Source organism: Zosterops lateralis (genome assembly GCF_965231275.1).
Source record: "Zosterops lateralis genome assembly, chromosome: 3".
NCBI classification, from domain to species: domain Eukaryota; kingdom Metazoa; phylum Chordata; class Aves; order Passeriformes; family Zosteropidae; genus Zosterops; species Zosterops lateralis.
The window spans coordinates 13,705,082-13,725,455 of NC_139764.1; the positions used below are offsets into that span (position 1 = coordinate 13,705,082).

The 20,374-nt window shown below is 36.7% G+C and overlaps 1 protein-coding gene across 6 annotated transcripts in view; it reads left to right on the top strand.

The window, feature by feature from the left end:
- Positions 1–20,374, top strand: part of NRXN1 (neurexin 1) — a gene marked incomplete at its 5' end in the record, with an annotated part of 479,408 nt that overhangs the window by 127,070 nt on the left and 331,964 nt on the right. For all 6 annotated transcript variants that reach the window (XM_083857909.1, XM_083857912.1, XM_083857914.1 and 3 more), the window contains 2 exons: positions 11,008–11,181; positions 16,730–16,849. In XM_083857909.1, coding sequence (XP_083714035.1) covers positions 11,008–11,181; positions 16,730–16,849 — 294 coding nt within the window. The remainder of the gene's footprint in view (positions 1–11,007; positions 11,182–16,729; positions 16,850–20,374) is intronic.

Genomic DNA, 20,374 nt, shown 5'->3' on the forward strand with positions numbered 1-20,374 from the left:
GGAACCCTGGAAGAAAGGTGGAGAGGGACTTTTGTACCAGGGCCTGTAGTGGCAGGATAAGGGAGAATGGCTTCGAACTGAAAGAGTAGATTTAGGTTAGATATTTGAAAGAAATTCTTTTCTGTTAGGGTGTTGAGGCACTGGCACAGGTTGCCTAGAGCAGTTGTGGATGCCCCATCCCCAGAAGTATTTAAGGCCAGGTTGGATGGAGCTCTGAGCCCATGGCGAAGGGATTGGACCTGAATGATCTATAAGGTCCGTTCCAACACAAGCCATTTTGTGATCCTTGTTCCCCTTTTTTGCCAAAGAAATGTCTTCCTTTCTCACACTGTGAGTTTTACAATGTCTATAACATCTCTTCCCTCTCCACATTTTTTTTTTGTGTGTGGTATGAGAAACTGTATTCTGTCAGAAATTATTTTATTTTATAAGTACTTGAAGATGCATGATCTTCTTCCGAGGAGGAGGACGTCCTCAAGCACACTTTATATCCACTTACCTACTAGGGTTTGATCTTCCTCTTGATTCTCTCCTACACATATAGGCAGTGTTTTAATCCCCAAAGCTTTCACATGCTTTTTCAAACAGCAGGCATAAAAACTCCTGCAAAAATCCAATCAGAATTCTCTTGGAATAACCATCAGAGAATTAAAATATTTTAGCATTTTAATTGTTTATAAATTGAAATGAGAAATTGAGATATTGTACTCTTACCAAAAGGGAAGGTAAAGACTGATGAAGTTATTTAAGACTGAAAAATACATAGTTACAAACTTTTATATGAGTTGGTAGTTTCAGTACTTCAGTATCCAATCCAATTTTAAACTTTCCAGATCGTAGAATATATTCATAGATATGCTGTACCCTCTAACATGATCTGCAGTCATCCTAATCTTGATATTGGGGTAACTATGTATTTTTAGAAGGAAATCACCATTATGAAAAAAAAAAAAAAATCCTACACAGCTCAACATTTAAGGGTTAACTTTTGCTGCCTGTGCATCATTTCATATGTCAAGACCTGCTTTTTTGAACTGACATTCATAATTTCAACTTGTCTCACTGTCATCATCTTTCATATGGCCTTCCCAAATGTCAGTTTTAGAGCCCACTGTAAGTCATATGTTATTCCTGTGCTGTTATATCACTGCGGCCTCAAAAAATGCTATTCATATTAGAGCACACATCAGAATCAGCCTACTTGGATAAAAATAACCTGTCTAGATCTCTTGTTGTCTGTTTTACTTTTATTTCTGTATCTCTTCACTGGCCCCTGGCTTCCTTTATTTTTTTGAGAGAGGGCTGCTGCTTCTATCTATGTGTGCTTTTCATTTGCTGTTTTGTCCAATACTGTGAAAACAGACTAGACTGAAGCACCTGAAAGAACATTATGTTAATTTCTGGTATCACCTCAGTGGTTTTACAAATGCACCGAAGTATAGATCTTCAGTGTGGATAAAGATTTGCCTGGCAATTAATTAATCCTTGCAAACTTTGAATGCAAGTAACTAAATTATCAGTAGATCTACTAGCCTGGCATATTCATTGATGATCTGTAACAGTCCCTTAATCTATTGATATTTCATTTACCTGTCAAAGTAGGTTATTCATACTGAGCTAAATTAGTCTTGATCATAACAAGGAATTCCTATTTCAGCAGTGGAAATTGAAATTTTTTCAATTTTATGTAATATTTTTCTCTGTTGTTTTATACTGAGGCAGTTATTATTGTTCCCTCATTACAGGATTTTTCTCTACATTGCAAGGTCTCCATCAACAGCAGCGATCCTTTATATTTTTATTACTAGAGAAACAAAGCTTTAAGAAGCACAGAAACATTGTACAAATGAGCAAGTATTAATGCTTAAATTTCTCAAATAATCATGCGTGAGCTAAATGTAATGACCTTGCCAGTGGGCTGTGAATTCTTCATGCAGAAATTATGTTCTGTTCCAAGTACAGAGTTCCAAATACTGTCAACAGCAAATAGATCTTCCCAGTGTGACCTATTGGAGTATACAATGGCAAATGCAGCTGTTGTCTTCCTGATAGTGTAGAAAAACAGACTCCGTGTGGAGGAAAAAACAAGGGACTTAAAACTGAGAGCTCTTCTTTGGAACTTCCAAAGTTCTAGGAGTAAATAACAATAGGTCATTGGACAATCTGGTCTAATGGGAATTCCTTTATCTTCCTTCTTTTACCACTTTTCACACGCTGCTTCTAAACAGCAATGCTGTCTACCAGGCTGTGAAAATAATTTTGGTAGTGCTAAGCCTTCAGAAATTGAATCCAAATTGCCAGAATTATAAGATAGGGTAAAACAATTGAAAATCTATTCCAGTAGTTCTAGATAAAATAAAGACATTCTAGAGCTTGCATTGTGAAGTCAACAACAATGGAATAGTCTGTCAGATCAGTACATGGTGAGAAGGGTTTTTGTTTTTTGCCTCTTCTCCTCTGTTATTCTCAGTCTTTCATACATATATGACTGGATAGATTTCCCTTCATTCATACAACTGCTTGACATACAGGTTATTATTACTGCTGGTAATTGTGGAATTTCATTCAAGACTTTCTGGAACAAGTAAAAGTTATGTTAAGAATAATACAGGAAGCATAGATACTCTTAAAGCTTACCAAAACCTCTGTATATTTAGTATAAATATGCATCCACTGCATCCTAGCCCCTCCCACAGATACACAGAGTGAAGAAGCACATCCTAAATTTGCTTTAAAATGTGCTACTGTGAACCCTCATTAACCTTGCTATTTTAACTGAGCGGTCCTTTTTGCAAAAGTGCAGCTTCGTGGAATATCCTCTGAGTCTGAATGTGATTGTCTTGATCAAAAGTAATACATATAAAAATTACTCTCTGCAAGCCTATGTGCTAAATGAGAATGTTTAGCATCTCAGCTGTTTGGTAGCTTTATGTGTAGCACTAGCCAAAGGAAGAGTTTTGGAGATTATGATCTCTGAGGTCTAGTAGGTCTGTTGGAAAGAGGAATTCCTCACTATTTTGAAAGCAAGCTCTGCTAAGAACATGTGTTGGCTGATAAAGCAAAGAGTGAAAAAATAGCAGGAGGAAGGGAGATCCAAATATACTATGTCATGCAAATGCCAGCTTCATTAGGTTTTGTCTATCTTTGAGGTGAATACAATCTCCAGAAGTGGTCAGAACAGGAAAGAAATGAAGGACATTTGATGTGCTTTGTCTCTCCACCACAGCCATCCTGCTCATACAGAGTAATTGGCCTAGCATTGATTATGTGGGAGATGGATTGCCACGCACATTTATATGGCAATTAGATTTTATTATTTACCATTTAACATGCATCACCAACCTTCCTCACAGTCCATTGCACAAGCAGACTGCTTTGGTTTTACATCTGTTTAATCTTTTTCAATGCCAGTGCTCTCCATCTAGTCTTTAGTGGGGGTGAAAACAAGCAGAGAGAAATAGAACGGCTGAGAATCTGAGGATTTTATTCCCAGGAAATTGTTAAATGTTTTGGTGTAACTGTTTCTTGTGGGGAAAAAAAATTTTGAGAACAGATTTGTTGGGGAAATGGTGGATTTAGACTGGAGAAGTCTTCAGATGTGAGCACTTACTTTTGAATATTTCCTTTTGTCTATTCAATACTTACCTCCTGAGGATGTTGTGTTGTTGCTGTTTCTCACACGTCCTATGACACATCTTTACTTGCCTGTGAAACATAGGCACATTTGTGTAATCCTTGAGGAGCACTAAACTGAGTCAAAATTTGTAATAAGAATGGAATCTGAGCACCAAGAGGTGCACGCAGAAGTGGACAACACATCCAGAAGAGCATAAGTGAAGGTTTCTTGGCAGAAGAATATTTGTGGAGCTGTGGAAAGTCTTCAGTGTTGTTACGTGTAGTGTGATGGAATCAGGAGACTGGAGGTGGAGCAGCACCTGTATCTCCACTGTGGAGTGCCATGGAAATTGGTGGCAAGTGAAAACTCTAAGATGCTGTTCCTGGTGCACCCATCAACTGTAAATTCTTTCTGATACCTATAAGTTATCCTTACTTTTTTATTATTTTCTGTCAGTGTGGACTATGGGGCAGTGCTACAATGAAGTTGTAAAAAGAACAGTCAAGTATCAGTCAAGGGAAGAAATATCATCAAAGTTCAATTCTCTTGACAAATAGCCACAAAATGTACTATGTGCCAATAAGAGTGCCTGAAGAAAAATCACAATGTCAGCATTTCAGTGCTGATGATTTTTTTTTCTTTTTTTTTTTCTCTGATACTTTTAATAGGGTGTTTGGGCAAGACACTGAAAGCAGTGTAGAATTGGGGTGAAAAGATCAGTTCCTATATTCCTTCCCAAAAGTGTGACTTGGTAACCTAGGAATGCTTCTTCATTTTTTTCTTTTTATTTGCCTGTAAACATTTTTGCCTTGCTTGGTTATCAGTATAAGGAATGTGAAAGATGAAAGCCACCACCTGTCACATCATAAAACAGCCTCTTGCCTGAAGTATTTGAAAGGACAGATAACTCAGCAGAGCCTGGACAAGTAAACTAGCCACCCTTTCCCTCCTTAGGTGAGAGAGGGTCTAAAAGTGATAGAATTCATCACTCCAATAGGAAAAATATATGAAAAGACTATTTTTCTAAAAAAAAAAAAAAAAAGAAAAAACACATCAAAACCAAAAGACATCAACTACAAATCAATACTGAAGCTACAGAATGGACTCTTTGAAGTGAGTAAGTGGACATAAAACACTAAGTTTACATTTTCATGTCTTCCCTCAAGTGCCCTTCCTTGCAAGTGGTAGACGAAATTCAGTCATGCTTTGCTCTAGCACCAAGCAGGCCTGTGAATGCACAGCAAAGTGCATATTCTCTGCTGCAAAGGGGGTTTGAAAAGCCATATGCTGGAGCGTATGTGCTGCAGAAGCTGTGTGGATGCAGCATTTAAGCCTTTGTCAACTGTTCTTCAGTTTATTAGTAGGCTACAATCACAGTGGGCTTCTTGGTTTATGAAAAAAAGAGCAATTACGTCTCATCAGTGTTTTTTAAAGACCAAAGACTTTTGATCTGGAACAAAGAACAAACGTTTACTCAGGATTGATGAAGGTGAGGAGAGACACTAGAATGACCACTCATCTGTTGTTCAGGCCCAGTTCCTTTTCTAAAGTGTGTGCTGAAATTTGAAAGAAAAATTTCCACTGTGGTCTGACTATTGCACAAAATAAATGTGCAAAAGGTTGTTGATTTTGTACACTGGAGAGGTGAGAAGGCCATCAAAGGCAGATGGGCTCCCATATTTCAGTGAATGTCAAAGACATCGTAATGCCTATCTGACATTTTCATTTGAGACAACAGCCCTCGATTCACAACCAGGATGGTGTCTGTTCTTTTAGTCAGTGCATATTCGGCTTGCATAGAGTAACTTATTTTCACAATTCAGTTGCCTTAAAAAATACCATGAATTGGGATTGTGTGGGTTGTCTTAGGATGAGTTCCACCATGTACTTTGTAGTGCAATTATTAAGATACTACAAAGCAATTTCCATTGATCGGGTAACAGCAGCTCATCTGTTTTAGGAAGGACTGGAATAAAGTGAACACTTTTTTCTTTCGAGATTAGACTTTCCCTATGGCATTTCTCAGTCTTTGCACTCCTCCTTTGTCTTTGCCTGCCTGAGGGAAGAAGCTGGTTTATGCTTGATCATTTTTAAATAACATATTTAGAAAAAAGTGTGCCTGACACCTTGGCTTCACCACAGCCAGATGTTCCTTTGTATTTTCATGTGTCATCTAAATGAATTGTGGAGACGCCTGTTGTGTTTTCAGAATCCACTGCAGTATGCCAGGGCTATCCATTTAGTTCCTGGGGAGTAACACCACTCTAGTACACCACAGAAGAACTCTCATTCTTAGACATGGTAGTGATTTAGTACAATGTGACATTAGATGCATGACAAAGCAACTTCTTCCAAAATGAAAGAGAAATTAGGAGCATAGATGAAAGTACTTCTAAAACTAGCAGCCAAACAAGAGATTGGAGGAGAGAATGTCTACTCTTTTAGAGAATGATGGATTTGAAGATGCTTTTTTTCTGGCATATAAAAATATTCTGAAGATATTCTCTTTATGGTTTATAAGGAAGTTAAGCCACAATTCCTTCCTGTTGTATTTCCGCTCTTTTTTTTTTTTTTTTTTTTTTTTTCTTAGTCATACATGGAACCATATTTGACTGAGTGGTTTTCATATTTTTTCAACACAGGTGTTCAAGAAATGAACATCAGATATGTACACCAAGCACACAGATTTAGGAGGGTAAAGAGGTCTAACTATCCTGGCTAAACTACTTGTTCCCTGACGTCATAAATCTCCTATACCAAACTGCTGCTGGTTTGGTGAAGGGGTCTAGGTGCACCAGTCACACCTGAGCAGTATTCTTATTCAGTTGTTACCATCATAAACACAGGGAAAACAATTTCCTCTCTACTTACATTTGAATGTTAAATGAAGTTTATATATAGTTTTTGCCCACCAGCATATATATTGTACAAATCCTCAGGAAGGGAGAAAAGGAGAAAAGTCTGTGAAGTGACCTGTCAGCAATGTCACTAATGCCAGATAATAACTCTTAATAGCTTCTGTTAGTTAGTCAGAAAATAGAACAGCATCTTCAGTCTTTGGTTTACATTTCTTTGGTTTAGCATTTGCAAAGTTCTTATTTTGAAGAAATGCAGAGGCTTGGGATAAAAAAAGATGAGCTATTACAGGAGGACTTGGCATTTGTTTTACCAACAGTTGTGTGTGACTCACTGTTGTGTGGTGTTCTGTGTGCTTTTGCATAAGTGTGATTCCAGTAATGAATACATTGAGAACTCGGGTTAATTTATTAGCTAGCAATTTGTTTCTGTGTTAAATTTACTTGTTATTAAAGCAGAAATCAGCTCTAAGTCAAAAAAGAGATAAATAGGTGTAAATAGGAAAGACACAGCTGAAATAACTGAGGATCTGCAGTGCCTGTAAAAGATGCGAATTAAACCCACTAAAACCTTTTCTTTATCAGTGCTTACGGCATAACTGAGCAGTACCATCACTGCCATGAGCAGGTGAAAGTGCTACCTTCCTGCTGATCCGTCTGGCCTCCCCTGAACCTGCCAGTGAGAAAGTGAGAACATGCAAGAAGCGTGGTTTTTTGTTTTTTTTTTTTTTTTTTTTTTTTTTTTCCTTCAGAAAAACAAAGAAACAATCCTCCCACTTCAGGAAAAAAAAAAAAAAAAAGCGAGAAATCTGTGCACTGACTCCTAATACAAGAAAGAAGAGGGTTGTGAGATCTGCCCTCAAATAAACTGCTTTATTTGAAGCTTTTCCAGTGATCAGAAGGAAATCTTGGATCATGCTATTACCTTACCTACTTCTTTACTACCTGCAACTTTGCCTATGACAAAAAACATATCTTTTATGTAAATGGGCTATTTTCCTTTATAAATTAAAGAAAATCAGGATTACTATGAGAAAAATTACACTTTTTCAGGAATGCATTTAAAAATCAAACTGAACTCTCAAAGAGAATATGTACAAGGAAGGCAACAGCTGAACTTTAGTTCCAGAAATTATGGCTACACATTTTCAGTGGGTAGCAGTGTAGCATTAGTGTTGCATTTAGGCTCCAGCCAGTTTACAATGGCATAACCTTGTATTATGGATCTGATGAACTGTGGTACCTTACTTAATGAAATAACTTGTGTGTAATTCATACCTGCATGTAGGCAGCTACACAACACAGGATTTGCTCTGGAGTAAAATTTCCAGTAGTGCAGCTGTGAGAAAGAGAAAACCTGTGAATTTGTATTGCACTGTGTTGATTCCCTTGATCTCTTTTAGTAGGAACAGGGACAATCTTTTTATGTTTTCTGAATCTCTGACATTTCATGTTTGAGATAAAATTTAATTAAAAATATTTTCTGCAATACTGTCTTGTCTGAGAGTCTAATGGAACTGAGTTTTGTTGGAAACTACTTCGTCATTGAGATGAACATGAAAGTAGCATGTGATTAACTGAAATAAAAGTAACAATGCAAAAATTTTGTGATGGGAGATAAACTACCAAGTGAAGAAAAATTAACTAAATTTAAAGCAAAAATGAAAATCTGAGTTTTAATTCCAGAGCTTATCCCTTAGCAAAATTTTGTGTCTGAGAGAAAGTGTTTTTCATGCCAGCAGCAGCAAATTCAAAACACATATGGTATTAAACATTTGATATTAAATCTGGGAAGATTAACTCATAGTCATAAAAATACTTAGATATATTTTATACAAATGAAGTCTAATAGTCAGTATGTCTGCCCAATACATAAGATACGCATTTGTGTATTAGGTGTGAATTATATGCACGTTTGATTTTTAAAAGCAAAACTCAAAGTTATTTTGAACGTCAACAAAATATTACCCAGAACATGTTTTTGAAAAAAATGTATCTTTAATAGTATAAAATGATCAGTCTAATTATCAACACTCTTAAGGTACTGTAAGTATGCAGGAGGGATACAGCGTATTTAGACTCAGTATATTGTACTTCACTGCATATGATACCTAACTGGCAATATTCCAGTGTATATTTTCAGGAGCAAATATTCTGAGTTCCAGCTTTTATGTTGGCACACTGACCTGGACTTCTGCTAGCCATTCATCATAACTGGCAGCTACTGCATGACTGTATATAGCAGTCTCAATAGCTTTGAGAGATGGATATCAGGAATTAGCAGGGGAATCAATCTGAAAGGTTGTGATTTTGAAGATGTAACTAATCACAGAAAAAAAAAAAAGGGTTGCTTGGGCAGTATATTTTTAAGAAGTTACACATGTCATGTGCAATAGTTAAGTTTTACTCTTTCATCATAGGAGTGATTTTCTTAATGCTATTCTCTGGAATGATTTCTCTCTTTTAAATCTATTGGGATCAGTTGAGATGAATTATCTCTCTATTCTGAGCTGGCAGTGACTGAAGGACAAAGCTTCAGGAAACCTAGAAAGGTTTTGCTTTCTAGATGTTCCATCTGAGAAAAAGAGGAAGAGCCTTTATTGTGACATAAGTGTTTTAACTTTGTTTTCAGTTCAGATCGAAAAATGCAGGAGTCTTTCTACTGTGAATGAATTAGATACCATTTATGAGAACAGATGGATCACTATATTTTAATTTGTTACATTTAATCTCATGCTTGCGAGATTCACATTGTTCCTCAGATCTCTAGAGGAAAGCAAGATCTTATTTAACAAATTATCTACATGGAATGGATAAAGCTTGAGGTGTCTCAGTATATGATGCTGCAAAGGCCGCTAAGACTTTTGGTTGGTTTGCTTATAAATTCTATATGTTAATAAGCATTTTCCTATGCATGTTCCATTTTGTCTCTATTTCAACTACAGTTGAATTTTAGGGATGATACTTAGTGACTAAAGATTTTTCTCAGTCTTACAGACATTTATTAGTTTCAGGCTATTTCCTCGCAGGTAAACTGTAAACCATTACAAACAGCACTAGATTGCAGTCCCTTTCAAACAAAATATGCCAGGAGAACCGGTAAAAGGTGTATCTGTGATTTACACCAATCAGAGCAAGATTAAAACTAGCCACATGGGGTAGTGGCATTAGTACATTCTGTGTTCTGTCACTGTAAAACCTGCCTAAAAAGTTCAGTAAACACTCAAGAAATCAACAATTTTGCATTTGAGGCGATGCAAAAACACTCTTTGGTACTAGAGCACCTGGTCTTGTGGCCAAGGCTCCAAAATCAGCCAGACTGGGGGTTGTTCTGGAAAGCACAATGTAGATTAAAGTGTATATTCAGATAAACTACTGAAAATTTATGCTAGCAAAAAAATATGTAACAATGAGGATTTAATGCCTAAACAGAGACCCTGCTGTGCCTGCTTCCCCTCCCTGGCCAAGCAGCAGCCAGGTTCTTTTCTGCAGCAGGTCCTCAGTAGCAGGTATGGAAAGCACCAGGTTAAACCTGAAGCCTGACACTTGAGGAACACTTAGGGAGGTTCTTACGGTTATGTTGGATTGAAAGGTGACAGTTCTGTCTGCCAGACACACCCAACACATGAAAGAAATGTAGAGTCTGAATAGTTTTAAAACAAAAAGCATCCTCCCCTTGGTGTTGGAGAGGAAAGTTATAGTTATAACCTTTCAAAATGAGTCTGTTGCAGAGCTAAGAATTGAAGGGAGAAAAACACTGGTTTTCAGTCCTGAGTAAGTTCCCTGAGGTTCATCAAAGCAAGCTGTTTGTTATAGGTGTCTGTCATTACAAAAATTTTTAGCAACAAAATTCCATTTGCTCAGTGTTCCTGTTGCTGTTTTAAAGGCATCTAACTCCCCTTGCTCCCACAAGTTTTAGTGGGGATAGGTGGTCGTTTTGCTGTTTAACAATGGTATCTCTAAGTTTCTCCTTTCATGTATCCCTTTTATTTCTTGGTGTACTTCTGCATAGATGATTCTGGATACATGGACTTTGGGTGGGTCTTGGTGCTTCCCTTATTGCCTTTTATCTCACTGTGCTGTGTCCATCACTGGCCTGGCCTGTGGTCAGCCTCCCTGAATACTGAACAATTATATGAACAAATTTGATGACAATTATATGAACAATTATATTGAACAAAAAGATGAACAATTGCATTAGTGTTGGATGGGTTCCTAGATGGGGATTATGTGATTTAATCCTCTCTGAAATAGATGCATGTTTCCTGAACATGTGAGCTGGCACATTGAAAGCATGCCCAAGTACTTCTAAGCAATCAGCTATAGAAATTTGAAGTCTACATTTACATTTGAAAAAATATAGTCCTGCAATGCTGTAGTTTCATACACATTATCAGTGTTTGTTTTCTTCTATATTTATTTCGAAGAATATTTTTTGGACATATCTATAATTCAGCACAAAAAGGCCAGAAGAGAAAGTGGGTCAAAGGTTCTGCTGGTTCTTTTTTGTATCTAATATTTATTTCTCCTCAATAGGTGATTTATATATTGGAGGAGTGGCCAAAGAAATGTTTAAATCCTTGCCCAAACTGGTGCATGCAAAGGAGGGATTCCAAGGCTGCCTTGCATCAGTTGACTTGAACGGACGGCTCCCTGATCTCATCTCAGATGCTCTCTTCTGCAATGGGCAAATAGAAAGAGGATGTGAAGGTATTAAATATGCTGGTTTTGTTTGTTTGGAATTTTTTAAAATATATATATATCATAGTGAAAGTACTGTGCCAATCCTGCAGGGGTTTTTTGATATTTACACTCCATACATCAAGCGACTATATTTTACCTGCTTCTAATTGATCTTGCTTGACCCTTTCTTACATAAAGGCTGCGTTTTTAGTATTATGGAGACAGGCGTGTGCCTGCCCTGAAGCACAGAGATTGATCTGAGAAAATGAGTTAACTTCAGAGTATTAAATGTGGGTTCCATACTTCTCCAGTGGCAAGATTTTTTTTTTTTTTTTTGCATGTGTTTCTTTACCTCTTATATATTTTAATTAATGATAACAACAGTAACAGTTGGTTTCAATGAAGTTCTTTATATCTTCATAACTCTCAGGCATTAGTTAATGCTGAGACATTAGCTAAGTAATTCCAGTTTTAAAGCAGACATTTTGAGTTAGTTAATTCAAGGTTAATTTATGAAACTTTTTAATACCAATCTTCTGCATTTTTATTCACCCCTTAGATTAGTATTGACAGGAACTTTTCTATTTGAAATCAGTAACAGAAAAATATATTTTATCTCACAATTTCATGTCTTTATTGATTCATCTGGGATACCATGAAATTTAAGTTACAACAGAATTAGAAGAAGTGTATTTCTAATTCAGGGGTGTCAATCTCTAGCTATTTTTCCAACTGTCATTTGATCCCATGTTATTTTTACTATGGTTTATGGAATAATTTGAATACATTTTCTGTCCCTGCATATCTAATTTATTCACATAATTCTGGATTTTGTGTTTATGTTCAATTTTATGTGTTCTCCCTTCTCTCAAGTGCCATTCTTCTCTGGACAGAAAAATGTGTAAATGACATTATAAAATCTATTTAAAATTGGAATCTTAATGATTTTGCTATCAAGTTTGTTAAGTATGCAAATTGACAATGTAAAAATCCAAGGAGAGCTGGGGAGTTCCTCAAGTTTTATGAGATAAAGCTGCCTGGTGGATAAAATCTGTCTCTTGTTGTGTCTACAGTACATTTGGACAGGTGGAACTTTTTTCTTCTTTACCTGCTACTTTTAGTTACCAATATAAATTCTATTGTTAGTATATAGAAACAGACACTAAAACTACAGAAAAATGTAAGATGGAAATTTTGCATATTTCTTTCAAGAGTGCAAAAATATGTATTAGTTTGCCACTGAGTTTAGAAAATTAGATTCTGCTTTTCTGAATGATTTTAGCAATTCCATCCCTGCACCATCCCTTCAGAGTCAAAGTATGCCTTAATTCCATTATGCATTTCATAGCTTCTTTTGAAATTATGTAATTTCCTAAATGAATTTTCTGTACTTCAAAGAAATATTGCCACAGGCCTGGTGTGTGAGTTCACCTTTTAAACACTGGTGCTACTCAGCTACTGGTGGATTTAATAAAGCTACCAGCAATTTAATAAAGGCCAAAAAGCTATTGTCTTTTTTGGTAGAGAGTGAGTTTTTTCCAACACCAAAATTTCCTGACACAACAAACTGGTCAAACCAGATGTGCTGCCTGTCTCCCAGAGAACTGCCTCCTCAAAAGTCTTCTGCCTGCAGAAGGAAATCTCTAACAGCGTGGAATGAAATCTCCCCTTCCAACCTTTCTGCTTAACCTTGCAAGTTATCTTTTCCATCTCACTTGTTTACTTCAACTCCTCATGTCTGGCCCATCTGTCACTCATTTGTTTGCAGACCATTGAATCAGATGCCCAAAAAGATGATTTCTGCCACCTAAAAGATGATTTAGGTCACTTGAGAAGTTTTAGATGTCTCCTAGAAAACCCTTGCATGCCTCAAGCTGCTCCTCTCTCTGCTGCCGTGTCCAGCCAGGACTGTCTCCATCCTTACAGAGATGAGAGTTCTGCCTCCATCTCAACCTGCAAGTCCCCTGAGACATCAGGTCCAAAGAGCTCAGGACACAGGAGCAGAAGTGTTAGTCACCACCACTCTCAATCCCAAAGACAGGTGATATATGTCCAGTGGTAAGACATCAGATTCTGGAAAATCTGTCCTGAGAAGTGAGGCACTTGGATGTGTTGTTTATCAGATTTTTGAGATTGAATTTTCTAACTTTCAGGTACATACTGGGGAGAGGAAAAAAAAAAAATAATAATAATAATAAAAAAAAGCCATAATGTACTTCTAATTCATTTTATCTGTTAGATTTTGTAGTTAAAATATTTCTGTTTCTCAATAATTTGATGGTCATAAGTCCATTAAACATTTCTAGCAAGGTCACCCATGGGATTGCTGTGGCAAGTTGGAGGGTTTGCATTTTGGAGCTTCAACCACAGGCAGAGAGATGTCTCTATCATTGAGCATGGAACATAATTTACACTTGGCTGAATTCATCTTGTTGACAAATTTTCAATGACTAGAACAGATAGAAACTAAGGACTAGAAAGATAAATATGTTAACTAGCTCTTTGAATTGTTAATGGCAAACCCCAAAGCCAGATTTTGTCAACACTGTTTTTCCTCTAGTCAAATCAATTGTGCTCTCTTTTCCCACTTAAAATAAAGTATGATACCACTATAGTTCTTATACAGTTATAAAAAAAATATACTGTGTGTACATGTGTATATAAAATTTAATTTGTGTAATATATAAACTATATGAAAAAATCACAGTATTAACGTACATGAAGATTTTTGATGGCAATATAAGAAATTCGTTTTTATAATATATTGTGAAACATCCATGTGTCAGTTTATAATGCCTATTGTGATATATATTTCATACAAGCCCTCACATAGGACAAATGTAAAGGACATCACAAAATCAGTCAATTAAAAAGTCTGCAGCGAAGACTGAATAAATTAGAATATTTAAATAATTGAATATGAAAAAAGAAAAAGTGCTAGAGAAGGGTGTATTACAATATTTTTACTAACTACCTTAGCTCTTCAATATATAAATGTATATATACAGGAAAGGATGAACTTTTTATGGTAAATATCATAGTATTTACCACCATTGCACAGTTGTCTTCTGTTCTTTGGGGAAAAATATTCCTACTTTTGCCAAAAGAAATGCTTATATGCAAGCTAGTCTTGATGGCAATTTTAGAATAGTGACTAATATAGATAAGCCAACAGTGCTAAGAATCAATTTAATACAAATAAAAATACTTCGCTTTTTTACTGAGATTGCATTTGTATTTTTTTCTAAATATGTTTTCACATGCATTTCCTAATGTACCTTCAAGGTCCTGCAGTTTATGTACTTTCAAGTCCTTGTGACTTTTGCTCTACTTTTGCAAAGATGAGGAAATTCAACATTGCATAACTAAAGTGTAAATAAATCCATGAATATATAACATTTAAACACCTACAGATATTTTCACTTCAGCTCTGTAAAGTTTCCGAGTAGCAGAATCTGGTGAGAAAAATTGTGTCTTGTCAGCTACGGGATTCTGTCATTATAATCCTCTGCTCAAGAAAGGGTGATGTAATGCCCAAATGTTTAAACTTCTGGACTCAGAACTCCAAAGAAAAGGAAAACACTATCTAATGTCTGCCTGCTGCAGTCAGCTATAGGTGATAGCAGTATTTATTTTTAGTATTGTTATCCTAACAGGAGGAAATAGAAGAAGTAATAATTTTGCCAAGACAGGGATGAAGCGTACCCTGCTTTCCCTCTCAGTGACTTTGGTGACTGTTCAGGCCCTTCTTCAGAGATTGAGCTGTGCCTCATTTAAAGGAAGAGGCCACTGAACTGACTTAAATAATTTGATATGATTTTTTTTTAAATACCAGCAAATCAGAACAAAATCCCACATTGAGATAATTGAAGGTCTAATGGAAAAGAAGGGTTGCAAGGATTCCTCTCTGGGGTGTGATTTTTAATTTATTTATGTAATCTTTGGACCAGCTCTGTCCTGTCATTAATGACCATCTGTGGGAGTTTCAAATGGACATTTACATGCCTTCTCCAAAACAATTTGGGACAATTTTATTATCCTGGAACCACATTTTTCCTTATAGTGTCAAGAGTTACTATGAAATATGTGTGAGAGCTCATAGTAAACTGGTTCATGGTCTGTATTTCAGTCTTCATTCACCAGTCACAGAGAAAGGACTAGAAAAAAGGCAGACCACAGAGGATGATGGTGCTAATTATTCTTGAATTCAGTCTATCTGAACATGACAAAGGGCTAGTCAGGATTCAGCCATGCATTTACTCCATTAATGCATTCATAGCTATCCAAGGAAGTAAAAACCCCACACTTTTAATTTTCCTCCATTACATGTCATCAGCTCAATTAACCATTATATTCCTAGTAAAACACTGGCAAATTACTGCTTTCTTATTTTGGCTTGCCTGAAGATTTATGGCTATTAGCATTAATTTGTTTGCATTATATGGCATTTCTTTCTCTCTTTAACAGCAGCATGCACTTTATTCTGAATGGTTTTTTTCTGTGTTTGCTGCCATTTCAATATTGCTTACTAACATTTACTATATTTTGCTTTTTTTATTTTGCTGACAAAGTTGCATTGATGAAAGCTGATTTGCAAGGTAGATAGCCCTGTGTGTATAAAACAAGACTGAAACCCCCAATGCACAGTTGAATTTCTGCAATAAATGCTCTGTACATTTCAGAACTAAAGCGTGTTATTTCGTTGCTGATTTTGCCTTCCACACCTCTAAAACAAAGGGCTAAATGAACCTTCATTTTCCAGCATTGCTTGCATAAAGGCTTTCAGTCTTGAATATGTTTGTATAATGATTGCTTTAGTGCTTTGATCATCTTTTTTGAAATTTCTTTATATTTCAGTAGTCTAGTTATGATTCTTTAGAAATAGAGTAGCGTTGTTTTCTCGTGTATATGTCACATTTTGGCATGCCCGTTCATTAGTAGTCTGATTTTCTGCATTTCCCCTTTAAGAAGGAACCTGCATGAGATCCCTAAAGCATGTGAATCGGTTCCTCTCAACATTCCAGCCAAAGAATCCCAAACTGCTCTGAATTTCAGATCTAAATCATTTAAAATAATTTGTGGGATTAAAATAATTGTAATAGCATAGCTTCATTTTATTATCTCTTAAAACTTGTTTCATTTTTCTATTTCATTATCCAATCTTTTGTATCCCAGAGTTTTGATTCCTGTGGCATCTGGCTTTGCTGTTTGAAATGTATTTACAGGAAGAAATAATAAAATTTTTAGACAATATTTAGCCAGTTAATGGTCTGACATGAGATTACTGACAACATGAAATAACTGACAACGAAGTTAACATTCCCACTGTACCTGGAATAATTTTGCTTCCATTTTGTGCATTCTTATGTGTTTGACATAGTTACAACTAAAGTAATGCCCCCCCTCCCCTTTTAGTGTTACATGCTGCTCCAAAACCAGCGAGTTCATGTGCGTTTGACTTGGTAACTCTTTGCTCATTTGATTTGAGATGTTGGCAACTACTCAATGTGACCCACTGAGAAGTACCTTTCTTTGGAAGATGAAGTGCAAGTCCTTTTTTGTGTGTTCTCATTAGGCCCCAGCACAACGTGCCAAGAGGATTCCTGTGCAAACCAGGGCGTGTGCTTACAGCAGTGGGATGGATTCAGTTGTGACTGCAGCATGACCTCCTTTAGTGGACCATTATGCAACGACCGTAAGTACATGAGAAAATGTCTCTCTGAACACCTGAGGCCTCCAAGAAAATATTTGAAGCAAGTGCATAAAGCTTTATGGTGTTTTAATATTAGATATTTAACTGGGTGGTAAACCCAGTGAAAATCTGTAAGGCTTGTGGTAAGAACAAAGGATGTGCTTTCTAAACTTTGGACAATGTGCAGTATCAAACACAGGCAGAACCTGGCTGTTACACTTGATTCCAAGTCTAATATACTGATGGTTACCTGTTTGATGCAGTCCCTTTTCTGCATAAATATTACAAATGTTTTTTTTTTTTTCCTGATTGAAAACACATTTTACATTTTATTATCTTAATGTAGCACTATCATAAGGGCTATAATTACTGTGAAACAGTTGAGAAGGCTTATTGTCTCCCTTTGTGGGTTTCTTTAGGTGACACACTAAACATGCCAATAATAAAAGCATGCTGAGTATTTTAGTTCTTTTAAATTTCATCTGAATAACACACAGCAACCATCTGGTCTTCCAGGAAAAGCTTAAATGTGTCAAAAATAAGGGTCCTGATTCACCAGCTTCATAATGTTTTTTTATTCCAATCTAACCTTATTGATCTAAATAGAATTATGCAGGGGTGATGGTGGAATAATAATGGGAGAGCCATAATGTTCCATGGTAAATGATAAAAGTAAGCTGCTGACTTTTGGTTTTAATTTATCACGTTTGTAATATCCAAATGTACATTTTTATACCCATATGAAGATGAAATTTCTTTAAGGCATTTTTATTTCTATTTGTATACATTTATCTGGAAAAAAAATGACTGATGATAGAAAGTGTTGTGTAACTGCCTAGTCAATTATTCTGGATTTTTCTGTCTTGCTCTGTCTGGTTCTCCACTCTACAGCAAGGCATGCCATCTTGGACAAACCCAAAACCAGCAGAATATTTATAATCTGAAAGATTGTATTTATCACAAGGCTAGGAAATTAACTGTATGCAAAACCTAATAATTTATTCCCATGAAAGTTCCATAGTTTGAAAACTAAGGAAAGGATGAAAGGACTCATTCTGTTTTTCTGCAGTTGCTCTCATGATAGAAATGAAATGTGGTAATGAAAAACTTTCAATGATTTGAGCAAAGGGTTGGGTTTACTTTATGTATATGAGTGTGCACTTTCCAGCAATGTACATGATTAGTCATATTGCTAAACATACACTTTTAAGGTTTCATCCCCCTACCTACTACGAGAGAAAAATGTTTGTTTTGCTTTTATATTGTTATTTCTGTTTTGTGATCTTTTGAGTTTTTTCAGAAGTAACTAAAACCTATTAATAGAAAGTTGCAGATATAACATCTATCAAAGGACAAACTTAGTTTATAACTTTTAGTATTAATTGTTGTGTGGACCTGGAATATTATATGAATTATTTCTTCAAGTGACAGCTAATGCATGAATTTGGCAAATTGGTGAGCTTATTTCAGAAAGATATTTACCTGTGAATGTTCATTTATATAGCAACATCATGGACTACATTGCACACAATTGAGATATTTCACAATATGCCATTTCTGATGATGGTAAAGGAGTCCTTTTAGAAACTGGTTGCTAAAACCACTTTTTTTATTCCTAGAAAAATTTACTTTTTTTTTTTTTTAATCACAAGCATGAAATATAAAATTATCCCTGATATGATTGCTTTGTAATAGAATGCCGAGTCTAGCAAATATAATACGTTTGGTTTCTTCTTTATTTTGGCTCCTTAGACTAGTTCAGATACCAAAAAAATCTGCAAAGCCCATCTAACAAGAGAGAATTTTTATAACAGTAAATGTGCTGGAAAGGAGGAAAAATGATGTTGTCAATGTCATCTGCATGCTCCAAGCCTGCTCTCTGCTGTGTTTGGGAAGAGCATAATGGGAAGAGAAAATGATGAAATGTTACTACAGATTTTGAAAAGTGGCACAGGCTGCACACCACAGACTAAACTTTGTAGCACGGAAATAAGACAAATTTCCTTCATGTGAGGAGACTTTCTAGCAACAGGCCTGGAATAGCACCTGCTTGCTGCTGAAAATGCATCCCCTTCAGGAAGGATGTAGGCACCTTCCTGAGCATGTTTCCATTGCAGATTGTGCGTGGAGCAACACTGGTTGACAGAAGCTCAAATTTAACCCAGTGTTGCTACTCAGGCAGGCCCTTGGCTCACTTCACATGTGAATATAAAATGAAAATAAAATGGAATACTTAAGACAATAAAATCTCATGGACAGATATCTTTTTAGTCTTAAACCCCAAAAAACTGACCACTTAAAAATAAGTGTCAGTGTTAATAACAGAATGAGTTAGAAGTACTTAATACCTCAACCAAGGTAATGGTATCTCTATGAAAACATTCTTAGAAAGTGCCATTCTTGCCAAAATGCTGGACGGATGAAGGAGGAGGGAACAAAACAACAGTCAGAGAGGAGTGAGTGGGCTTTCAGATATGGGTGGGGGGGGGGGGTTCACTCTCAGCCAGGATTTAGTGCATCACACCTCACCTCTGTTTTGTTCCATGAGTTCATAGGGGACATAGCTAAGAAGAAACTTCAGTGATGAAGGTGCCAAGGGGGAGGGGACCTGTCCAACCCCTCTATTCAGAGTCAGATTGCACAGTTTGTGCAATCCTCTCCAAAGATGAGGGCTCCATAACCACTCTGGGAATCCTGTCACAGTGCTCATTCACCCTCACAGTACAAATATTTTCCTAGAGTTAAAATGATATTTCATATATTTCTGTTTGTGCCTATTGCCTCTTGTTCTGTCACTGGGCGCCACTAAGAAAAATCCATCTTCTTTACCTCACATCCATCAGGTATTTCAAAATATTGATGGATCCTCACTGAGCTTTCTCTTCTCCTGGCCGAGCATCCCCTGCTTCCTCACCCTCTCTTCACAGGAGAGAGCCCTTGATGGCCTTTGTGGCCCCTTGTTGGGTTTATTCCTGTGTTCCCATGTTGTTCTTGCACTGGGGAGCCCAGTATGTGGGGGCAGTGCTCCAGATGCATCTCAGCAGTGCTGAGTAGAGTGGAAGAGTCACATCTCTCAACCTTTCTGCAACATTTTACCAACAACAACCAGTGTTGGTCTTTTTTTTTGCCACAAGAGCACATTGCTGACCCACGTGCAACTTGTTGACTGTCAGGATTCCCAGATCCCTCTCTGCCAAGCTGCTTTCCAGCTGGGCAGGCCCCAGCTTGTCCTGATGTGAGGGTTTATTCCTCCCCAGGTGCAGGATTTGGCATTTTTTTAGGAGGTTCTTGTCAGTGCAGTTCTCCAGCTTGTCAGCATCCCTCTGAACGGCAGCACATGCATCTGGTCGATCAACCACTCCTCCCGGCTTCGTATCGTCTTCAATTTGCATAAATGTGCACAAATTACTTTACTGCATTTGAGCTGATACTTTCAATGTGTTTCCCATAGTAACCCCAGAGCACAAAGATCTGACATGCATCCTTCCTGGGCTTTACAGTGCAAACGTTTCACGTGTATCATTCTTG